Source organism: Salmo trutta, chromosome 11 (assembly GCF_901001165.1).
Source record: "Salmo trutta chromosome 11, fSalTru1.1, whole genome shotgun sequence".
Lineage (NCBI taxonomy): Eukaryota > Metazoa > Chordata > Actinopteri > Salmoniformes > Salmonidae > Salmo > Salmo trutta.
The window spans coordinates 19,321,104-19,336,258 of NC_042967.1; the positions used below are offsets into that span (position 1 = coordinate 19,321,104).

The 15,155-nt window shown below is 39.5% G+C and overlaps 3 protein-coding genes across 4 annotated transcripts; 1 reads left to right on the forward strand and 2 right to left on the reverse strand.

The window, feature by feature from the left end:
* Nucleotides 1–229: 229 nt before the first annotated feature.
* On the reverse strand, nucleotides 230–3,030 carry LOC115202014 (GTPase IMAP family member 7-like). The gene is made up of 2 exons (XM_029765871.1): nucleotides 3,006–3,030; nucleotides 230–1,220 (listed from the first exon to the last, which is right to left on the reverse strand). The coding sequence occupies exons 1-2, from the start codon at nucleotides 3,028–3,030 to the stop codon at nucleotides 661–663; spliced, it is 585 nt and encodes a 194-aa protein (XP_029621731.1). The 3' UTR covers nucleotides 230–660.
* Nucleotides 3,031–5,172: 2,142 nt separating this feature from the next.
* Nucleotides 5,173–9,267, reverse strand: LOC115202399 (GTPase IMAP family member 4-like). The gene is made up of 4 exons (XM_029766526.1): nucleotides 8,477–9,267; nucleotides 7,825–7,893; nucleotides 6,976–7,584; nucleotides 5,173–6,734 (listed from the first exon to the last, which is right to left on the reverse strand). Exons 2-4 carry the CDS (start codon nucleotides 7,844–7,846, stop codon nucleotides 5,767–5,769), a joined length of 1,599 nt encoding a protein of 532 aa, XP_029622386.1. The 5' UTR covers nucleotides 7,847–7,893; nucleotides 8,477–9,267; the 3' UTR covers nucleotides 5,173–5,766.
* Nucleotides 9,268–9,366: 99 nt separating this feature from the next.
* Nucleotides 9,367–11,700, forward strand: LOC115202400 (GTPase IMAP family member 4-like). Of its 2 annotated transcripts, XM_029766527.1 has the most exons (3): nucleotides 9,367–9,506; nucleotides 10,357–10,407; nucleotides 10,531–11,700. In XM_029766527.1, the coding sequence occupies exons 1-3, from the start codon at nucleotides 9,476–9,478 to the stop codon at nucleotides 11,430–11,432; spliced, it is 984 nt and encodes a 327-aa protein (XP_029622387.1). In that variant the 5' UTR covers nucleotides 9,367–9,475; the 3' UTR covers nucleotides 11,433–11,700. The 2 variants fall into 2 exon arrangements, with proteins under 2 accessions (XP_029622387.1, XP_029622388.1); XM_029766528.1 differs by lacking the exon at nucleotides 10,357–10,407.
* The last annotated feature ends 3,455 nt before the right edge of the window (nucleotides 11,701–15,155 follow it).

A 15,155-nucleotide genomic window follows, 5' to 3' on the forward strand; every position in this document is an offset into this window, starting at 1 on the left:
CCCACAACCATGCTGTTATTTTATCGAACATGAGAAGAAAAATACAGCAACGTAGGTTAAATTGAACTATGTCAACACAGTCTCACTCGGTAGTGCAGTTCTCTGTAACTTTCACTGCTGCTTTTGGTCCAACTGCAGCTCCTACTGGCCCAACTACTACTGCCCCTGCTGGACCTGCTACCCCCCCCCCCCCCCCCAGAACAGTGATTGTGTAGAATGTTTTGCTAAATGCATTAGTATTTTTTTCATAAAATGTTTGCATTTGATTCTTTCCTGTTAATTGGTCTACTTTGTGTAAAAGCTCCTTGACCTGACCTGCATTGTCTGTATCATTATTGTTAAACACATGGAAACCCCCTCCACATTTCTGAACCAGTTTCTCTAGGTTTTGTTCCTCTCTGATAAACTGATCTATAGTATTGTTCTTCAGTCTGTCTTCATAACTAAAGAGCACTATGGTATATTCACTGACAGAGGGACTTAACATCTTCTCCAGTGTCTCCATCACTCTCTTCTCTTGCTCTGTGAAGCGGCCCAGCTAAATGACCAGTAGGAAGGAGTGGGGACAAGGTATAGAGAGAGACAAAGACCTCTCCATTTCTTTACGGACTTCCTCTTCAGAGAGGTCACTGTTGAGCACACCTGGAGTGTCCACCACCATCACTCTCCTCCCCTCTTCCGTCTCTCTGCACAATTCTTCTCTTTCTTCTCTTTCAGGATCCTCTCTTTCTCCTCTTCAATCGCTCTCCCAGCCTCTTGGAACATCTCAGTGGTGTAGAAGTTTCCTTCATTCCTTTTGACCATTTTGCTTATCTTCTCAAGCAGCTCAGTAACCTGAGAGGGATTTTTGCATTCGTTGTTGAAGACATGACATCCCCCATTACATTCCTGTACAAAAGCATGAAGATCTTTGTTCCCGAGCACAAAGTCTTCAATTGTTTTTGTCTTCTTTCCCTCTTTCGCCACCAGTAGATCTCCATGAGTGAAGAGCACAATTGTATAGTTTGCTGACTGTTTTCCAAAAGTTGCCTGAAGGATCTCCACTGTTTTCTTCTCTTCTTGTGTGGATCTACCCAGCTGGAGCACTATCAGGAACACATGGGGACCAGGAGCGGAGAAAGAGATGCACCTCTTGATCTCCAGCAGTATCTCATCTTGAGTGTAGTTGGTGTCATACAAGCCTGGGGTATCAATAACAGCTACACTACTTCTCCCCTGTTCTTCTCACACTTGGTTGTCACAAAGCAGGAAGTACTTCATGATCTGTACAATAATCTGTGAGCATATGTGCACTCAACATGCAGTGTTTATTTATTTATATTTAACTAGGCAAGACAGTTAAGAACAAATTCTTATTTACAATGATGGCCTACCCCAGCCAAACCCGGACAATGCTGGGCCAATTGTGCGCCACCCTATGGGACTCCCAATAACGGCCGAATGTGATACAGCATGAATTCGAACCAGGGACTGTTGTGATGACTCTTGCTCTGAGATGCAGTGTCTTAGACCGCTGCGCCACTTGGGACAGTGGGGCAAGCTACTCTGAAAATATAGTTTACCAAGCCACCAATTACTTCACACTGGAAGCAGAAATATAGACCTAGTTTGTTTAACTAAAGTTAATTTTAAGAAGTATTTCACAACATTTAAATCTGAAATGTCATATAATACAATGGCAAGAACACATCACTCTGAAGTCAGATGTTACATTGTAGTGTTACACTCGGTACCGGTACCCCCTATATATAGCCTCGTTATTGTTATATATATATATATATTTTTTTTTTTTACATTAGTTTATTTAGTAAATATTTTCTCAACTCCTATTTTTCCTAAAACTTAAGGGCTTGTAAGTAAGCATTTCACGGTAAGGTAAGGTAACCTGTTGCCTTCGGCGCATGTGACAAATACAATTTGATTTGATTTGATCTGTGTGACAGTCGGTAGTTCCAGTAACCAGCTACACTGCTACATAGCAAAAAAGTTACAAACTACTGAAAACTCTGAATTTTTGTATTTAGTTAAACTACCACCAAACTGCTGTGAAATACTCCCAAACACTGTCAACATGTAATCGGAAATGTCATTAACCATATATCTATTTTTGCTAAGATGATTACCATCAAAAATAACAAAACTCTTGTTGTTACTTTTTTTAATCAATGGTAGGCCACAGTACAAAAATACATGTCTAATCCATATCTTTCTTTTTACGATCTTAATAGCAAGTGAGAAAGACAAAAAAGAGAGGGGGTGCTCTTAAACAGAGATGTCCAATTAGTGTATGTATAAAATAAAAATTGAAGAAATAAATAAAAGTACTACATCTAACTCACAGGAGGTGGGTGGCACCTTAATTAGGGAGGACGGGCAAGTGGTAATGACTGGAGCAGAATCAGTGGAATGGAATTAAATTCATCAGGTTTTTGATGCCATTCCATTTGCTCCCTTCCAGCCATTATTATGAGCTGTTCTCCCCTCAGCAGCCTCTTGTGATGTAACTAGAATCTCTGGTCCCAAATAAAGTGTTACCTAAGTATTTATACAAAATCCTCTGTTTTTAATGAGTTACTACACTGACTATAATGTAATGTAAATAATACTGTTAAAAAAGTAAAGCAGTGGGGTGACATAAAAATAATGCTCCCCACTGCTGTACATTGTTATATTTCTGGAGTGTGTGGAACTCAAAGGGAAAAGCACATTAGAAAAAATATAATCAATATCCTTCTATTTTAAATCATTTAGTTCAGTTCCAATCTTGGTACACTAAAGGCTACTCACCAGACTGATAAACTTTGCTGTTGATTTTTGGAGTGAAGATCTGTCAGTCTCAAGTGCTGTGTGAGAGTAGTAGTAGTATTAGTAGTAATAGTAGTAGTAGTGGTAGTAGTAGTTGTAGTTTCTATGCTCTTGTAAGGATACTGAAGAACTACAATGTGAGAGTGGGTCTGCCCACTTCTTTTATACAGCATCTCTCAGGTGCCCACCCCCTGACATACCCATAGGCTTTCTCTTCACCGTCATACATTTACTGAAATCCTTTCCCACTATTTATGGCTGTCACAAGTGTAGAGAGTAGTAGGCAGGAGGCAGTCGCAGGGTTAGATCTACTGAATTTATTAAAGAGCTATCTGTCTATATATATATATACACTGCTCAAAAAAATAAAGGGAACACTTAAACAACACAATGTAACTCCAAGTCAATCACACTTCTGTGAAATCAAACTGTCCACTTAGGAAGCAACACTGATTGACAATAAATTTCACATGCTGTTGTGCAAATGGAATAGACAACAGGTGGAAATTATAGACAATTAGCAAGACACCCCCAATAAAGGAGTGGTTCTGCAGGTGGGGACCACAGACCACTTCTCAGTTCCTATGCTTCCTGGCTGATGTTTTGGTCACTTTTGAATGCTGGCGGTGCTTTCACTCTAGTGGTAGCATGAGACGGAGTCTACAACCCACACAAGTGGCTCAGGTAGTGCAGCTCATCCAGGATGGCACATCAATGCGAGCTGTGGCAAGAAGGTTTGCTGTGTCTGTCAGCGTAGTGTCCAGAGCATGGAGGCGCTACCAGGAGACAGGCCAGTACATCAGGAGACGTGGAGGAGGCCGTAGGAGGGCAACAACCCAGCAGCAGGACCGCTACCTCTGCCTTTGTGCAAGGAGGAGCAGGAGGAGCACTGCCAGAGCCCTGCAAAATGACCTCCAGCAGGCCACAAATGTGCATGTGTCTGCTCAAACGGTCAGAAACAGGCTCCATGAGGGTGGTATGTGGGCCCGACATCCACAGGTGGGGGTTGTGCTTACAGCGGTAGCCTGACTGCCATTAGGTACCGAGATGAGATCCTCAGACCCCTTGTGAGACCATATGCTGGTGCGGTTGGCCCTGGGTTCCTCCTAATGCAAGACAATTGTAGACCTCATGTGGCTGGAGTGTGTCAGCAGTTCCTGCAAGAGGAAGGCATTGATGCTATGGACTGGCCCGCCCGTTCCCCAGACCTGAATCCAATTGAGCACATCTGGGACATCATGTCTCGCTCCATCCACCAACGCCACGTTGCACCACAGACTGTCCAGGAGTTGGCGGATGCTTTAGTCCAGGTCTGGGAGGAGATCCCTCAGGAGACCATCATTACCTCATCAGGAGCATGCCCAGGCGTTGTAGGGAGGTCAAACAGGAACGTGGAGGCCACACACACTACTGAGCCTCATTTTGACTTGTTTTAAGGACATTACATCAAAGTTGGATCAGCCTGTAGTGTGGTTTTCCACTTTAATTTTGAGTGTGACTCCAAATCCAGACCTCCATGGGTTGATAAATTGGATTTCCATTGATTATTTTTGTGTGATTTTGTTGTCAGCACATTCAACTATGTAAAGAAAAAAGTATTTCATAAGATTATTTCTTTCATTCAGATCTAGGATGTGTTATTTTAGTGTTCCCTTTATTTTTTTGAGCAGTATATATAAGAGGGACGAAACCCAAAGTGCAAAATAATATAGTACTCAGGAAATAGTAGGGGAGATTCCTCTCAGATCCCTTTTTGATGTCACTTATTAAGTCCATTTCAATCAGTGTGGATGAAGGGCAGGAGACAGGTTAAAGAAGGATTTTTAAGCCTTGAGACAATTGAGACATGGATTGTGTATGTGTGCCATTTAGAGGGTGAATAGGCAAGACACAATATTTAAGTGCCTTTGAACAGGGTTTGGTAGTAGGTGCCGGGCGCATTGGTCTGAGTGTGTCAAGAACTCCAACGCTGCTGGGTTTTTCACGCTCAACAATTTCCTGTGTGTATCAAGAATGGTTCACCACCCAAAGGACATCCAGCCAACTTGACACAACTGTGGGAAGCATTGGAGTCAAAGATCGGTCAGCATCTCTGTGGGACACTTCAACACCTTGTAGAGTCCATGTCCAAATGCATTGAGGCTGTTCTGAGGGGAGGGGGGGGCAGCAACTCGATATTAGGAAGGTGTTCTTAATGTTTTTTACAGTGTATATCTACAGAAGGCAATGGTCCACAGTTAAAGACTACAACATAAGAATGACAATAGTACAAGCTGTATGCAATACAATGCCAAACAATACAATTCCAACTCAATATGAGTAAGCTGCTGTGACTCATCCCCAGAATAGAAGTGACGAGACATTGCAGCTGTTCCTCCAATCACGGCTCCTGTTGCATGATTGGTCCCTCCTGTTATTTTAATTATTTTAAACAATAATGAGCAACAATACAGTTTGAACAGAGGCTGGGTATAGTTATAGACATAATGAATACAGAACAGAAACCAGGATGGGTTTAGTTATAGACATAATGAACACAGAACAGAAACCAGATTGATCTTATGACGGTACAGTATAAACCTAAAGCTATAAACTAAATTGAACAGAAAAGTGAGTGACTGTCTCACTAATATTCTTTAACAATCAACCTGCCATTTCAAAGTGTTGTAATGCTTAGAGCAATAAAGACAAAATACTGAATATAAACACAGAAAACCTGTATTACTTCACATCCATTGAATAAATATCATAACCACAATCCCTTGCATTTGGAACATGATGGAGTCCATGTACCTTTGAGGACACATTTCAGGGGACATTAATGTAGCTACAGTATTAAACTGGAACAGGCAAGACAGAAAGTTAAAGTCAGAACATTGATGTATATAAAAGGAGGCTTTAAATATCAAGTAATAAAGTCCAAAATCTTGTAGAATGTACAGCACTGTTAGCTATGGACTATCATTGTATACAGCATTCACTTACTTTATCTGCCAATACAGCTCCCACTCCCACTCCCACTCCCACTCCAGCTCCCACTCCTGCTCCCACTGCTACACCAACTGGGCCTCCAAGTACTCCAACAGATGCTCCGATTCCGATTAATGTACCTACAGTTGCACCTACACCTACAGCTACCCTTACACTGCGGTTTATTACTTCAGCTTCCTCTCTAGCTTCTCTTTCCCGTTCTCTCCTCAGCTTTTCTTCTTCTTCTCTTAGACGCTCTCCTTCAAACCTTGCCTTCAGTTCCTCCATCTCTCTGCGTCTCTGCTCTTCATTCTCTCTCAGGATCCTGTTCTTCTCCTCTTCAATCTCTCTCTCTGCCTCCTGGAACATCTCATTGGTATAGCAGCTTCCTCCATTCATCTCAACCATCTTGTTTATCTTCTCAAGCAGCTCAGTGACCTGAGAGGGATTCTGGACTTTGTTGTTGAAGACATGATACTGCCCATGGCATTTGGTAACCAATCTCAGAAGATCTGGACTCTCATGTAAAAAAGCATTGATTGTTCCTCCTTCAACCTCACCTCCATGTGTGAAGAGAACCATGGTGTATTTTGAAGCCTCCTCACCAAAGAGTTTCTGAATGATTGCCACTGTTTCCTGCTCCTCTTTAGTGAACCTTCCCAGCTTGATCACAATCAGGAAAACATGGGGACCAGGAGCAGACAGAGAGATGCAAAGAGCGATTCTATTCATTACTTGATCATTGGACAATGTAGTATCAAACAAACCTGGGGTGTCGATAACAGCCACATTTTGCTCATCCACCTTTCCTCTGGCCTTTTCACAGTTTGATGTCAGAGAAACAGCAGAAAACTTTGACTTAAAAACATTTCTCCCCAGGATGGTGCTTCCTGATGCACTCTTCCCTGCTCCAGTCTTACCAGCCAGAACAATCCTCAGCTCCTCCATTGGTCTCTGTCCTGTGGGATGACCAAGATTACTTTTTTAGAGGTCAAATGTAGTACACATTTTGTTCAGTGCAAAAAGGTATAGCTAGCCATTGTTTAAATTGTAGCTGAAAGTCACTATGAGATACATTGATATACAGTCGTTATGAAATACAGTCAGTGTGAAATACTATTGGATACAATCACCCTATTAAATTGATGTTAACAAATAGGATTTAGTTAAATAAAATACACAAAAACAGGACAAACTTACCAGGCCACGTGATTCTTCTTAACATACGACAGCATAACTCCCTGCGGTACACTTTGTCTTGTATCACAGCCTGCATTCTGCTCATCTTTCCAAACAGTTCTGTCACCTGGCTTGGAGAGCCAGATTCATTGTTGAACACATGGTATCTGTCATCATACTTCTCTACAACTTGTCTCAGTGGGACACCTGCTTTTCGGAGAAAGTCCTCTATCGGTGTCCTTTTCAAGTGGTCTCCATATGTGAAGAGAATCATTGTGAACTCCCTTGCCCTCTCGCCAAACATGTCTTCCATCTTTTGAACTGCTGCTCTCTGCTCTTCTGTGAACCTGCCCAACTGGATCACCAGCAGGAAGACATTGATGTGCTCATGTGTGTTCAGCCACAAGGACCTGATAAGTTCATCAGAAGACACCTCAGCACAGTCCAGTCCTGGAGTATCAACTACAGCGACTCGTTTCCTACACACCAGACCTGTCTCCCTCTTACAAGTCTTTGTCACAGTTGAGGAACCAAATGATGATTCAAACACCTCCCTTCGTAGGATGGTGTTTCCTGAAGCACTCTTCCCACATCCAACTTTCCCCACCAGCACAATCTCCATAAGACAACCTTCAACAGAAAAAAAACACAAATATGATTTATTCTCAGCTCAGACATTTGCTAAAATAAACTGACAGCAGTTTTTATTTTACCCTTTTCAAAATAAATATGGCTTATTAAAATTCATATGGTTAAGATGATGTCCATGTGATAAAGCATCACACTGCCAAAGTAAAAAATATGTAATTGTATATACTATTAAACTAACAAAACACCTCAATGTCTGTTCATTTTGACTTGTTGTCTTACCATGAGAGGAAGATTGATCCATGTCATCTCATTGTACACAACCAGGGATGCTGTGTGTTACAGATATGTCTGCAACAAAATAAGTAGGTGCAATAAAAATGGGATAAATATATGTCAAAACGTAACAATATCAAGATATTCATATAATCTTGATTGTGTATATATGGTTATATTGTGTACATATGTATACTATAATTTAAAGTAAAATACATAGCTACTTTAATCCATAGGCTACTTCTGTGTGTCTGAGATTAATATGCATTTCTCAAAAGGAAGCCTATAGAATTTCATATAACATTCAGTTGGTGAAGTCATTGGTAGACCATGTGAACTGCTGTAAAAGCATGGTCTACTCCCTTCTCTAAGGTATTCTACCAACGCAACAATGACTCTTACACGGAGACAATGTTGACAAAAGTGTACACTACCGTGTAGATTCATCCTCAATTGTAGACCTATAAACCAAATGTTGATCTTGCTGTACTTTGAAAGACGATTTAAACAAAAAATTTGCGAAATGTCTTCATTGGATATTTAAAATACTGTGAAAAACATTTCTTACAGTTGAAACACTAACGTTAACTAGTAACGCTAGTCCTTAAACGCTGCCAATTTTTTGTCATATAACGTTAGCCCGTGGTCATGATTTTACCTTGAAACTGTTGTTGAAGTTGGCCAATTTTGTCCTCAGGAAATTTTAATCCATGTAGATTACAATGAAGACATATCTGGTACAATCATCACGCTACTGAATTAACACTATCAATCGTTTGATGGTACAATGTAGCCTACAGTCAATGTACACTAAAAGCCAACCTAGAAATACCCGCAGCAACCTTTGGATAAAAATGGAAGCTCTGGACTGCAGGGTTCAATATGTAACACTCGCTCTGCCTTTACCTGGTAGCTAACATTCTATAATGTTCGCCTTATTTCAGTTTATGTGATAAAAATAAATAACTGTTAAGTATATATTTTTTTTTATCGTATTTTCAGTTGTTTTAAACTCGTAAAAAAGCGAAAGTAAAAATGTAAACGACGGGAAGCATAGAAATAGCGCTAATAGAACGCATCCACCGTTTATCAGTCTTGCTTTCATGCGAATAACAGTTCTATAATTTACTTTAACTATGTGCTATGTGAATTTAATTGGGTCGACTACAATATTAAAGGCGCAATCTGTATTAGTAACTGCTGTTCAGTGGTAATTTCAATAAATGATACACACCAAATGATTCTTTACAAATAGAACTCGTCTCATGAGCTTTAATATAACTGCTTCATGAGCTTGAGTCAGAATAACCAAAAGAATGTTGTTTTAAGCCATTATTTGTACGAAAAGTATTTGTAAACCAAAACATTTATATCCAGCCAGAACATATTTTTTCAATTATACATGTTGATTTCATGGACTTCCAGTCCTTGCATCTGCAGCATATGTATGTGTTTTAAGAATTGTTGCATTTCTCCAGGCCCACCCCTCTTTATAGCATAAAAAAGTGGTTGGGCTGCCGTTCGCCTGGAAGACGAATTACAGATTGTGGCGTTCATGCTCATCTCAAACTGTACTAGGCGTTACTATGCACGTGACTAAAGATTAATCCAACAAAGTCATTCATACATTTCGGAATTTCAGGCAACATCGACTGCGATGGCGACTAAACAATGTGAACAACATGACCGTAAGTGCATAATGATGACATAAGGTTTGCGTTATTGTTTATTCTCACAATGGTGTTGGGGATTGCGTACATTTGGGTGATTTACCCACCACACTTTCAAAGTACAATACGCCATTTTGAAAAGTCACTCAACTCCATACTGTGTTTAATTTACTGTAACTCACTTTGGTGTATAATAATGATTTTTTTTACAAAACATATGTCCATCTCAACTACCTTGTACCCCTGCACATTGACTCGGTACTCCTTTATATAGGCTCGTTATTGTTTTTAATGCGGTACTCTCTTTTTCTGTGTGCAAATATTTGTCTTACTTTTTAACACTGTTGGGATGGGCTCGTAGGTAAGCATTTTACAGTAAAGTCTACACCTGTTGTATTTGGCGCATGTGGCCAATACATGTGATTTGATTTGATTGATGTTTATTTTGATCTGTTTGATTTCATATAATTTTGGAACCAACGAGAATTAAAAAATAATGTTATTTCAAAGGTAATAAATAACTTAGGCCTACAGTCGCTTACTAAATTAGAATTTTACTTACCAGGTGTTTATCTACCCATTTAATTTACTCACTGATCATTCGTTAAGAAACATTTTTCTTAACATATAATAGCCTGCATTCATATTGGAAATCTCAAATATTAAAATCCATCTGCAATATGAGCTCTTGCTCTGGTTGACTGTGCAACTGCCTGGGCATATGGCCAAATACACCTACAGTTGTTTTGTGTTGTTTACTTTTTTATTTTCAATTAATCCTATCTGAAATGTGATTTGTCTTAGTGATGTCTTGTAGTAGCAATATAAGTAGCAATATGTTGATGCATACTTGTTAATTATATTACAGTGAGCTCAAGCAGAGAAGACAGAAGAGCCAGCATGATGTCTCATTTAGAATGTAAGATAGGCCTAGTTTGATAAAAAAAAAACATAGGTGTTAATTAACACACACACACACACAGTAAAACAATAAGGTGGATTTGATGGGCTTGAACTAAAATGATGTTTGTTTGATTTGTAGTTCCCGAGCTGAGGGTTGTTCTGGTGGGGAAGACTGGAGCAGGGAAGAGTACATCAGGAAACACCATCCTGGGGAGAACTGAGTTCCAAGTAGATTTTGCTGCAGAGTCTGTGACCAAACAATGTGATAGGAGCAGTGAGATGGGAATCACAGTCATTGACACCCCTGGTCTGTTTGACACTCAACTCTCAGAGTCTTCAGTGACGACCCAACTGGTGGAGTGCATCGCTCTCTCCTCCCCTGGACCCCATGTCTTCCTGCTTGTTGTTGCCCTTGGTCGTTTTACAGACGAAGACCACACTGCTGTTGCAAGGATCAGGAACATCTTCGGCGAAGCAGCAGTGAGACACACCATGATTCTCTTCACCCATGGAGACACACTGGAAAAAAAGAAGAAAAGCATTGAGGACTTTATCCAGGCGGCTGGTGAAGGTCTGCAGCAGCTCATTGAGACATGTGGAAAAAGATACCACGTCTTCAACAATGAGAACTTGGACGACCGTGAGCAAGTAAAGCAGCTGATGGACAAAGTAACAGACATGGTGAAAGAGAATGAAGGGAGGTGTTACACCAATGACATGTACCAAAAAGTGGAGAGAGCCATCCAGAGCAGAGCGGAAGAACTGAAACGGGGGTATGAAAAAGAGCTGAAAGAGAAGGAAGATCTGGAGTCAGAATTAGAGCGAGCAATGAAGGCCCTGGATCTGAAAGACTCTGATATACAAGAAAAACAGAAAGAGATAGATGACCTGCAGGGACAAGTGAAACGGATAAGAGAGGACAAAGACTTGCTAAAAAAGAAGAAACAGAGAGTCAGAGATAAGGCAGAAAAAGACTTTGACGAGAAAAATATTGTTGTTGAATTCGCTAGAAAATCTACTGAACGTTGTACCACACACTGATGATCTGCACAAACATGTTGTAAAAGAGCAGAGAAGTGGCAGAGACTGTCGGCATGGTGTCATTATGAAGTTAATGATTGACTTCATAACTCTCACTCCTTGGTTTGGGCAGCCATGTTAGGTTTGGACAGCCATTTTACTGTAAATGATTATACATGGACTCTGGAACTCCAACAGCAGCCAGCATCTGAGCACTTATGTTGCATATTAACCTATAACAGTTCTAAAAAGTGTAATATCTGCCATACAAAGACAATGATACAAATAATGCTTGTGTTGATAGCTTTTTGCATAATGCTTGCTTACATAATGCAATATTAATCTCATATTATATTCTATGATGAATATATTTTTATAGAATGCTACAAAACCACAAAAGCAATATTTTTACAGCATCAATACAATGTCCATGAAAATTAGCAGCCATTGTATACTTAAGCAATAAGGCACGGGGGGGGGGGGGGGGTGTGTGGCCAATATACCACGGTTAGGGCTGTTCTCAAGCCGGACGCAACGCGGAGTGCCTGGATACAGCCCTTAGCTGTGGTATATTGGCCATAAACCACAAACCCCAGAGGTACCTTATTGCTATTATACACTGGTTACCAACGTAATTAGAGCAGTAAAAACCAATGTTTTGTCATATCCGTGGTATACGGTCTGATATACCACAGCTGTCAGCCAATCAGCATTCAGGGCTCAAACCACCCAGTTTATAATGTTTATTTGACAGTACCTGATGGATTCAAAAAAACAAGTGGTCAAGTGGTATTTTCAGTGGCCATTTATTTTACAGTGCCATGAAATATCCATGAAATAACTTAATATGAACTATTTATGCTTAGTCATTCATCGTTCAGCCTTCTCCTGATGAATAATGGTAGCTGTCTTATACCAACTATAAAGGAGAGGGATATATTGCTAGCTAATTTAGCCTGACAGGCAGGAATAAACCTAAACCTAATTCAGGTAAATATTAAATGATTGACTCTCAAATGTGCAATACCCAAGCATATATTTATGGTCATAACTGAGGGTAATAAATCCAACTTATATTCATGCTGTTAGTAGTAATGCTAGAGGACATTTCTGAACATCCTATCCTATAAATTGTGAGAGGAGAAATCAGTTAATGTGTGGTGTTCTCTAGCATGGCTGAAGAGCTGCCTTAAAGTGGTCCAGTTAAAATGTATTCAGGCCCCTTTCCCAGGTTAATAGGAAAGGCAAGGCCAACTTTCACTCTCTTATTCTCTATCAGTCAGGGTTGGGATCAATCCCATTTCCTATTAATTCAGTCAATTCAGGAAGTACACTGAAATAAATTTGTATTCGATGCCTTTCAATTAGGAGAATTACTAAATAGGAATTTGGTTGATTTTCTGAATTGACTGTAATTTATGATGCATGCAAAATCTGAACAGGGGAAAGCAACCTAATTCTGCATTCATAGCCACGTGGGAAGGTGGTAATGAATACATTCACGTGCTTTGAACTCATTGAGAAATGCAGATTGGCTAATGGCCAACATCAACTGTAAACTAAAGTACAGCTATCAATCTTATAAACAAATGTTAGTGTTAAAAAACCATATTTATAGATTTATTTGTATAAATAATGTTTTGTTGCATGTAACTGCCAAATGCTAAAATAAAAATGCTCTTATTGAGGTCATTTTCGTAGTAGGTGAGGTCAGAGGTCAGCTACTGCAGAGTCGATAAAGTGGCACTCAACCTTAGTTGAGCCATGCATCGTCTGAGCAGGGGAACAACTTCCTGCCCCTGTCACCATTAAGACGCCCACAATTGATACAGTTAGGGGGAGGAGAAAGACTACGACTCAAAGCACAGAGACTAGAAGAGGAAATGACTGTTTATACACCATATCCCCTCCTCTTGTAGAAACCAGCCCTGGTAGTGGAAAAGTCACATGATTTCATCTAAAATGTGTCTTTGCATTATAACTCCCTGCCCTCTAGATACAACTTGATTTTTTTAAACTCATAATAAAAGTATGGTCATAGCATTCACCATGCAACAATGTTGTTTCTCCTTTAGGTCTATCCTTCCGGTTATGCTGCTAGCTCTTTGAGTGTGATTTAGCAGCCTAAGTCACATGACTTCATAGAAAATGTGTCTTTGCATTAGAACTTCCTGCCCTCTCGTCACTTTTGTGTCGACTCAAAAGTGTCCATAATGTATCAAGTTTCTATGTTTATACAACGAGGGAATAAGTTGACTGTGGTGCATAGTAGATAATGAAGCTTTCTTTCAATTATGAGAAACATGGTTCTGTGAGGTCATAAGAACAACACAATACAGAATTATCACATGGATGAAGTCATTCATTACAGTATGTTCCTTAGGGAAATTTACTTGACAAATGCTTGATGGCTGAAATGTGTCCTTTGTGAGTGTTAATAATACATCTAAGTAATACTTCATTAGTGAGTGTTAATAATACATCTAAGTAATACCTCATTAGTGAGTGTTAATAATACATCTAAGTAATACCTCATTAGTGAGTGTTAATAATACATCTAAGTAACACTTTATTAGCGAGTGTTAATAATACATCTAAGTAATACTTTATTTGTGAGTGCCTCCCATCTTTTTCAGGTGTCTGTTACTCCTGATAAAATGTAACTCAATACAACAACATTTTCCAGTGATCACAAAAAAATAATAACAAAAACAGCTAAATATTTGTTCATCAACCACCCAAGTGTCGTTCTTAATGTAGGCTACAATAACAGTATAATATATTTATTTTCATTTATTACGTTTATTTGAACAGGGACAATGTACGACAAAACACATGTCTCAGATGTGAGAAGTGATACATTGCAACAGATTTAGCTAACATCTAATTTACATCTGCAGTCTTCCTGTGAATGTGCCTTGTGGTAACCACAATCCATCTCTCATATCTCCTGACTTGTCTCTACAGTAAGAGGACTATATAGATGTCTTTTTCCAAGAATTCATTGTAGATAGTACAGTGATGTTCTATCCAGCAAAATACATTATATTGTCCAATGTTCCCTTTGTATACCTTATATCTCCATCTCCCTATACCCTTTACTAGTTAGACTATAGCACAGAAAACAAGCAGTTAAAGAGAGAGTTCTTAGCTTTTTTTATTTCGGGATTGGCAATGAAAACAAAAAAATAGGTAGGTATTTTCTGTGTGACGAAATAACTATGACATTAATAGTAATGGTTAAATAGTAAATCTCCATTCGTCATGCTTCTGAGGCAGCAATGGGACCTGTGACTGCAACCGTAAAGTAATATTATAGTAGAATATAGCTTTTTAGACTGACAAGCAGAAATAAACTTTTCACTTTCACTTTTACTCTGGGAAATATAAAATTCTGCGCTGTCAAACATGCGATAATAACCACATCTATATTTATGTTCAAGTATTGATGAATAAAATACATTTTGAAGGATTGTATCCTGTAAATTGTGAGACACGATATGAATTAATGTCTGGTGTTCTCTAGCTTGGCTGAAGAGCTTGGCTGCCCTGAAGTGTTCCAGTTCAAATGTATTTAGGCCCTTTTCCAGGTTGATAAGAAAGGCAAGGCCAACTTTCGCTCTCGGATTCTCTATCAGTTCTTCAATACTTCCCTCTCAGTTTTTAAAACTAGATTAGCTGTTGTCGATTGCCCTCTAGTGGCCATGATATTGATAGTCTCCTTGCATTTGTTCTGTGTAGATG